General features: G+C 44.9%; 1 protein-coding gene across 1 annotated transcript in view; it reads right to left on the reverse strand.

Moving 5' to 3' along the window:
- Positions 1-8,269, reverse strand: part of SP3 (Sp3 transcription factor) — a 56,695-nt gene extending 48,426 nt beyond the window's left edge. The window contains exons 1-3 of the mRNA XM_044242356.1: positions 7,898-8,269; positions 7,114-7,265; positions 6,506-6,628 (exon numbers count right to left, since the gene is read on the reverse strand). Of these exons, the coding sequence (XP_044098291.1) occupies positions 6,506-6,628; positions 7,114-7,265; positions 7,898-7,904 (282 nt within the window). The 5' untranslated portion in view covers positions 7,905-8,269. The remainder of the gene's footprint in view (positions 1-6,505; positions 6,629-7,113; positions 7,266-7,897) is intronic.
- Between the last annotated feature and the right edge of the window lie 515 nt (positions 8,270-8,784).

The raw sequence follows: 8,784 nt of genomic DNA on the forward strand, positions 1-8,784 counted from the left end.
AAGTCAAAAGCTTCTCTTTTATGGCATGCATTAATGTCCTCCAGAGTAAACTCTTGCCTAAGGCTATTCCATTAGCAAGCCATCAAATTCTTTACTTTTCCCATGAACTACCAAAAAAAAAAAAAAAGAGAGAGAGAGAGAGAGGGACCTTAAAAAATTTTAATGAGGAAAGATTATTAAACTATGACCACATGGCAAAGTCACTCCATCTGAAAGGTTTTTCTAGACTCTAAAAGCTGGAGGATATAGATGTTGGTTTTACCTACTACTCTATTTAAATTTGCAGTACAATGACAGACATATACATTATGCATTCTGTGATGTGATAGAATTCTAAGTTGTCATGCCCGTATTTTATGGATTAGGCAACAGTGGAAAAATACCAACAAAGGAAAGTAGAAAGCAATAAAATCTAATACAACAATGTCTAAGAGTAAAAACACCAGAGCCATTCTTTTAATGCCAAGTACCATGACAGTGATTTGTATCACTTACTCCTTACAACAATCCCATAAGGTAGGTGTTATTACTATCTTCATTTCACAAATGAAATAACTGAGAAACAAAATCACACAGGTCTCAAATGGCCAAGACAGGATTTAAAACTAGGCCAAGTCTAACTCCAGAAGCCAGGCCTTTAATTCTATACTAAGCTTGTCTCCCACTAAGACCAAGGGTAAAAATATGGAGAATGAGATCCTATATGAATTACTCACCCTCAAAATAAAGCTATTTCTATGCCACTTCCTTCTAGATCTATAGGCAACTTCCTGTGACTCTGCGTATCACTACACAATGAAAACTTAAGCATATCCAGTCCAGCATTCTCAACCTAGGACCCACACCTAGGCTTCAAAGGACCTCTGAATCCTCTAAATATATGTATCAACTTTTTGAGAAAGTGGAATTGGGGGACAGAGGGATAATCTAGATTTCATCACATTCTCAAAGTAGGTATGACCACACAAAATGGTTAAGACATACACTGTTCTCCAAGTAGGAACCATTCCACAAAATTCAATAAAAATCTTCTGGTTCTATAATATTTGAAGAATTTCTTAAAGAAACTACCTAATTTTCATGCAGATGCATGGTTGAAAAGCATGTATTTCAATGGAAGAACCACAGTTTAATGATTCAAGAGATCTGCGCATATTTGCCAAGTAGAAATGAACATATGAGTATGCTCACGAAATAAACAATTTCTATTTCAAATGATTCCCAATTCATCCAAGCAGATACACACATACATGCTATGACTATGTGAACAGTGGTGTGCACTAGCCATATGATCAAAATGCTTTTTAGGAACAAGAGATGGAAAAAAAAAAAAGGGTTTCACACAAGAGATAAAGTAATCTTAGAATAAAATTTATGACTTCACCGTAGGCAGCTAGGAAAGAGAGAGAGAGGCATTAATGAAGGTATAAAAACAATAGCCACAGACAAAAGGAAACTAAAGAATGTGTAGTTTGGAATTCGACAAGATCCAGAAAAGACTCAGATTCATAGAATAAAGTAAGGGGGAACAAGACTAGATATTTTATCAACGCCTGTAGTTAATGGTTTTGAAGACTGTGCTAAGGAGTTTGGACTTCATCCTACAGATAGTAAATGAAAGCTGTAAAAGGTTTTTAAGCAAGTGAGTGATGCAATCCGGTCTGCGTTTTATAAACTAAGGCCCTGTGATGGAGACTGAAAGAAAGATGGAAGAGAGACTAAAAACAGATAAACTGTGGAACTCTGTACAAATGTGTAGGCTTGAACTAAAATAATCATCTTTTAAATACAAACATTTAAACTTATCAAACTTAAATTACTAAAGAAAAGACCAGTCATTAAAGTTCTATGTCATTCTTCAACTTCTATTTGGTTCAGGAATTACAAGCCTAAATCATCTTTCCCAATATCAGAACAATAATTCATATTTCACTTCAGTCCCTTAGCATTTTAAATAAAGTATTTATATCTATACTTTATACTGAAATCTACACTAAAGTATAATGTCTAAAAATCCAATCTTAATTTTCCTAAGGTTGCTGTTTACCTCTGGAGAACTGACTGTTGAATTTTTTTTTTTTTTTTTTTGGACCAGCACTAAAATTTATAATTACTCAACATATACCAAAGGATACAGTATCTCAGGTATAAATCATTTTACAATACTGGCATTTTGTCCTTCTTCATCCTTAAAAAAAAAAAAAAAAGGCCAAATTTGTGGCATCTAAAGTATTACTTTCTTGCAAATTCGTAGTAAGGGCAGATACTGAACCATCAGTGAACAGCTTTTTAGTCAAGAAATTCTGTGAAAATAAATATAGCTACTCAAATGACAAATCTGACTAAGTACTACCCAAGAACCCCTCTCCAGAAGTTAAATAAAAATAAACTGTGGTATCACTTTTCCCAACAATGCAGGCCATTAATTGAAGGGAAATCCTCAAACCTAGGACAGCATGATGTATTTGAACTTTTTTGAATAAACCTAAGGTGAAATGCATACACAAGAAATATTTATGAAGCCCAAACCCAGGGGAGGAAAAACAGCAACAAAAATTTAAAGCAACAAAAGGCAACAAAAAGGATCTTTTAAATGAAATAAATTTACTGTTTTAAAAAATTTACTAAGTATTAAGTTTTTTAATGGAACTGGAGAGAAAACACCAAGTCAGAAAACTAACAGACTTCATGATTTTACCATTATGCTTGGGGGAGGGGCATGTATTACACTAGAAAGGAAAAGATTCAGAACTGACTTCTAGTCCTAGCTAGAACTGTGGAATTGTGTGTGATCTAGAGCAGGACTCATTTTTATGTTAAAAATGGGAAAATTATTACCTAGTGGCGTCATAAGAACCAGAAGAAAGCGTTATGCTTTACAAACTATAAAGCACTATACAATCCTAAGATAACATTATGATTAGTAAGATTATGAGAACAGAGAATGATCTCAATGCCTAGTACAACTTTTGGCATAAAGACCAGTAAATATTTATTGAGTGAATACTTAAAAGTATTTAGTTTAAAATCATTGCAAAGAAAATGACAGAACTGACCAATCCCCTTTCATCTGTAAGAGAAATTTTATCAGCAGCACACCACTAAAAGAGATGACTCAGAAAATCATCTGAGACCAAAGAACAGTTATAAAAATGTTTGATGTTAGGCTATGGAAAAACTATAGAAATAAAAGAAGAGAGACATAAAAACATATAACCCAGGCAAGAACTATTATTGGTTCAGGTTCAAGATAACCCTCAAGAAAAATCAACCAGTGTTTCTTTCAGGAATTCTAATATTCTTACCAGACAACTAACAAAACACCATTTGACAAGGAAATTGGCATTATTCTAAAAAGTTGAAACTGAAGGTACTCTTAAGTGTCCCTCTGTACATAAACACATGATAACAGGGTAAAAAGGACCAAAACCAAGAGTAGCCCTGGGATGTTACTATAGCAATTCATTACAAGGGCATTCTCCCGTGCAACCAGGCATAAAAACAGAGGGGGGGAGGGGGCAGTTGAATGGAAAAATAAAGAGGCTATCTTCTCAGATAATACCTGTGGAAAGGAAAAAAGAAAAATTCATACCACTTATTGCATAGCATTCAGAAAGGATTATTAACTTCTCAGTTCCCACAAGTGGCTTTTTGAAAGCCAGAAAAAGGCAAGGGCAGAGTGTTACTGGAAATAAAAACAAGTATGAAGCTAAGGTAGAAACAAGTTTCTTAAAGTCTTCAAGAAACAATGAGAACTCAAAACCAATTTCAAATAAAAACAATTATCCAATTAACTGATTACAATTTAAGGTACAAATGAAATAAGTGAATTAATAACTCAGAAATTCACATCAATATAGATTAGACAAACTAATATTGCATGAAACTCTACATCTTATATTTCCTGATTACTAAAATTAACTATACAACTTTTAATAATAAAGTACAAAAAAGAGTCTTGCCATCAAACCAACTTTGGGAGTCCATGCTGTGGGACCTTATAGGTGAGAATGGTTTATGATTAGACCTATTTAGCACAGTACTGGAGCTAACCATTCTTGGCCAGGATCCAGAAAGAACCCATATCATATTATAGCTAATTCTAAATTCAAGACACTTAAATCTCCAGTGCAGCTGACTGGCTTTTCAATGCCCTTGTAATCTTAAAATACCAAACTAAGCTAGCACAAAGTTGAACTTATATGCATATTTCTATTTGATTTTAAACACAACGACACTATATGCAGTGCAGTACCCTGGATTAGATCCTGGAACAGAAAACGGGCACTGGTGGGAGAAAAAAGTGAAACAAGAATGAAGTCTGTAGCATAATTAATAATACTGTATTGCTGTTAGTTTCCTAGTTTAGACAAATGCACTACAGTTACACTGACATTAGGGGAAGCTGGATGAAGGGCAGAAGGTTAACTCAGTTTTATCTCTTCAACTTTTTTATAAATAAAAATTGCAAAATAAAATAAAATAAATCACAACTACAAAAAAGCTTTCTCTCCAGACCTCTCATGATTCCCAGTAATTCTGAGTGATTACAATAAGATTATCTAAGCACATTTTTAAACAGAAAAAATGCCCATAAAAATCACTTAAAATCTCTTTCATTTTTTAAGATGTACACGTCTGAAATTCACTTTTAAACCTGAAAACTAATTTTCCCAGTGGCTAAGGCAAACATATTCGAGCCAATCTTACTAATTCTACTCAGTGAAAAATTTTATGCATGCATACCAAATGTACAAAGAAAAAAGTGCTCCTACTGATTCTAGTTCATGTTCATCTGGTGGGAAATGTGATGTCAGTAGAGATTTGGTAGCTGAAGAGGAGTTGATGAGGATGGAAACAACCTCCCTACAAGTATATAACCACAGTAGCATAAGACCAGAGACAGTGTTTTCTATTGCCAGGGCTGAGATTCACATATACAAGTACATATACATATTTTTCACCCATAACTTCCTCCTTCACTTCTCCCCGCCCCCATCAGTGAGCTATATAAACTTGGTAAGTTGCAGTCACAAGAAGTTTTTCATCCTAACTGAAAATATTGTAAAAGGCAAGTAGAAGCAATCTGCTTTGCACTTTTACTTGAGCAGTGTTTTTAAGATAAACAATTTGTTTTGGCACTGTGGGGCTAGTTTTGTTTAGAAGTAACAATGCCTCTCACAAACATGATTTTACACTTTCATATTTTAATCAGCTTACAAAAGCACAGTACTTTTGAAGAATACTTTTAAGACATTAAAGCTATTCATATCCCTCTACAGTATAATTTGAAGCACTAAAATTACAAATATTTTACAGCTTAACATCAGCTTCACATACCTATAATTTCCTGCAGATTATAACACATATCATACTTTTTTGTCCATAGTGACCAACCAAAATACCACTACACAAATCAATTCCTATAACCCACCTCAAAAGAAACCAAAAGTGACTGGGAGAGCTTTTTAGTATTTTAATAAGTGAACACATCTACATGTTTAACACAACAGCGATGATTCACACAGATACAAATCACAATTAACAGTCTTAAAAATTTTGTCTATCAATTTGTGTTACGCCCTCATACAACACACTGACCAGCTCCTCCCCCGCCCTCCCGCCCCCAAACTAAAAACCCTACAAACAGAATCCCACCACACCTTATCAGACCAGTAATCGCAAGAAGATGAAAATACAGCTTTGCCAACCAAACTGAACCAAACTGAACTGTTAAGTACAGTATACGTTAGCATGCATGTAAATACAATTCCTTACACGTACTTTTGTTTCTAACACTGGCATTTAATACTCAATTTCAAAAGCCAATGCATCATTTTAGTAACTTCGCCAATTTCAACGATCGCTAATCGAATGTTTCACTTATTCCACTTATGAAGAACTCCTGCAAATTTAAGTCGTCTGCAAAAACTAAAATACAACAATTTAGAATGGCCTCTAAAAAAGCACTCACAAAGTGTTCACTGCTGCATACAAAAGGGTAATTCAAAGAGTAAACCTTCATTCCATTTTTGGTTTCTTTTTAGCAATATACGCATTAAATCAGTAAGACCTAGTAAATTCCAGCAGAAAAAGCTCCAGGTTCAAAGATACTGGAAACTAAAGACACTGCCTCTGTAGTTGATACTATCTATGGCCGATAGGCTGTGCTTGAAAATTTTGTAGTGTTCAGCGAAGGAGTTTTCAGCACTGATATGAATTGCTCAAACATCCATTTTGGAGTCCTCTACCCCGCCCTCTCTGACTTCATTTTGTAGTGCATTTGGATCGAGGCGCCGCAGTGACAATTTAGAGAAAGCCTGGGCTGGCCTCTGATCCACACAGGCATGCGAAGGAGCCCAAAAGGGCGCCCCGGCAGCGCGATCCGTCCAGATCTCGGAAGGCGCGGGCGCCGGGGAGGCCTTTCGGGCTGGCGGGCACGCCGCAGGCCCGGGATGGCGGGCGCAGGGCCTTGGCGGGGGCGGGCCGAGCGCGCGAGACTTACCGCTCCGGCGGCGGCGGGGGCCCCGGCTGCGGCAGCCGCCTCCTCCTCGTCGTCGCCCGGCGATGGCGGCCCTATCTTGCTGCAGGTAGCGGCCAGCAGGGCGAGCGGTGACGGCTGAGTGTCCTACCCCCGATGGGCGGGTTCAGAGGGGGAGACAGGGGGAGGGGTGGCGGTTAGGGCCGGGCCGCCGCTCGCACAGGAAGTGCGACTCGGTCCCCGCAGGCTGAGCCCCGGCGAGCGCCAGCCCGCGCTCTCCTCCTCCTCCTCCTTCTCGACTCCGGCTCGCGTCCTCCCGCTCGCACGCACACCAACTCCGCCGTCCGCGGGAAGGCGGGCGGCGGGCTGCGCGCCGGGCCTCCACCTTCCGCCCGGAACCCACCCCCGGGAGGGCGCACACGCTGGCTCGCTCACACTCACACACACACACACACACTCACAAAAAAGACTGCGGGAGGGGCAGCGCGGGCGGGGTCGGAGCGTTGGCGCCTCGGGCGGGCAGCTCCCGGGGCGGGGGGAGGGGAGGAGAGAGGCGCGGAGGGAGGGGAGAGGCGAGGGGAGGAGAAAGCGGCGCTAGGGGGGAGCCGGGCCGGGGCTCAGCCGCTCCTCACCTGGGCCGCCGCCGCCGCCACCGCGCCGTTTCCGTGCTGCTGCTGCTGCTGCTGCAGATATTCGCCGTGGCCGCCGCCGCTGCCGCCGCCGCCGCCGCCACTGTCCACGTCCAAGGCAGCCATTTCCTCTTGTTTCACGGGCTTTTCGGGAGCTGCAGGCACAGCGCGGGGGGGTGGGGGTGGGGAGGAAGGCGGGTGGAGGAGAGGGAGGGGGCCCGCGGGCCGAGGCGAAATTACTCCGAAAGCCCGGACCGAGTCCCCTTCCCCTCCCCCACCCGCCCCCCGGCGGCGGCGGCGGCGGATCCCTCCTCCCCTCCTGCTGCTGCCCCCGCCCGCCGCTGCCTGTAACCCTCCTCCTCCTCCTCTTTCCCTCCTCCTCCTCCTCCCCGCGCTGCCCCTGCCCCCTCTCCTCTCCTCTCCTCCCCTTTCCCTTCGCGCCGCTCGCTCTCACTCGCGCTCGCTCCTCTCGCACCGTCAGTCACTCACACACGCCCGCCCGCCGCCCGCGCCCGCACACGGGGGGATGCGCTCCCGGCGGACCGGGCCGCCCGCCCCAGGGCCCGGCAGGGACACGGCGTTGCTGGGGCTTAAGGGGTGGACGGTGGCTGGCCGGGAGGGGAGGGAGGCGGAGGGGAGTGCGGCTTTCTGCCTCTCACAGACACTCGGTCGCACACACGGGGCCGGGAGCCGGCGGCGGTGGCGGCGGCCCCGGGCTGGCTGTGGTCGGCGGCGGCGGCAGCGGCGGCGGCAGCAGCAAGGGTTGCTCTCTCTCGGCTTTACGTACCGGTCATAGTGTGTTTAGGGCACCTCAGGCGGGGCTCCCCGCCGCCTTACACATGGTGAGGAGCGAAGGCGGCGGCGGCGGGAGAGGATGCGGGAAGCGGCGGCGGACACGGCCGGAGCGGTCCGGGGATTTTTTTTTCCTATTTTGATTGACTGTGCGGGAAACACAAAAGGTGGAGCCTCCAGCCCAAAAGGGGGGAAGAGGGTGACAGCCCGCCCGGAAGTCCCGCCTCTCTTCTCCGCGCTTATTCGCCACCACGCTCTCGGTCGCCAGTGCTCATTGGCCCGGATACCCGTCCGTCGCTCGGCCTGCCGGCGCGCTTCCTGTTTGCCCCCGGGTGGAAGGGGAGAGACAATAAGCGGCCGTGGCGGCGTAGGTTCCCGAGAGCGGCTACGGCTCAACTGTTACCCCGCTGTGCCCGCCTCGTTCGCCGGCTGCTGCTGTCAGGCCCGAGACGCAGGCCTCTTCCACCTCGCAGGTGCTTGGAGCAGGCCCAGCCAAGCTGTAGGGAACTGGGCTGGGGAGGAAATCCATCCCCGGCGACTCCCGTTCCACTCGACGCTTCCTCCATCCCGGCGGCAGCCTCCGCCGGATCTCCCCAGGGCCTCGCGCTCTCGGAGCCGCCGCTTGCCTGCGCTAACAAGAGGCCGCCGCCGCTCAGCCCCGGGGCTGCTGCTACGGCCGCTGCAGCTACTGAGCAAACCAGACCCGCCCCACTAGCCCGGGGGGGAGGGAGCTGGTATTGGGGGAGACACCCCCTCCGAGGCTGGAGGAGGATTTTCTCTCACACATAACAGCTCTTAGATTCACTGGCAGAGCCATCTCGTTCCCATCCCCCTTAGCCCTAGGTTTCCAACCCGTCTCCCACTTGTACGTACCCTGGAGGC

The sequence above is a fragment of the Neovison vison genome, chromosome 3, assembly GCF_020171115.1.
Source record: "Neovison vison isolate M4711 chromosome 3, ASM_NN_V1, whole genome shotgun sequence".
Taxonomy (NCBI): domain Eukaryota; kingdom Metazoa; phylum Chordata; class Mammalia; order Carnivora; family Mustelidae; genus Neogale; species Neogale vison.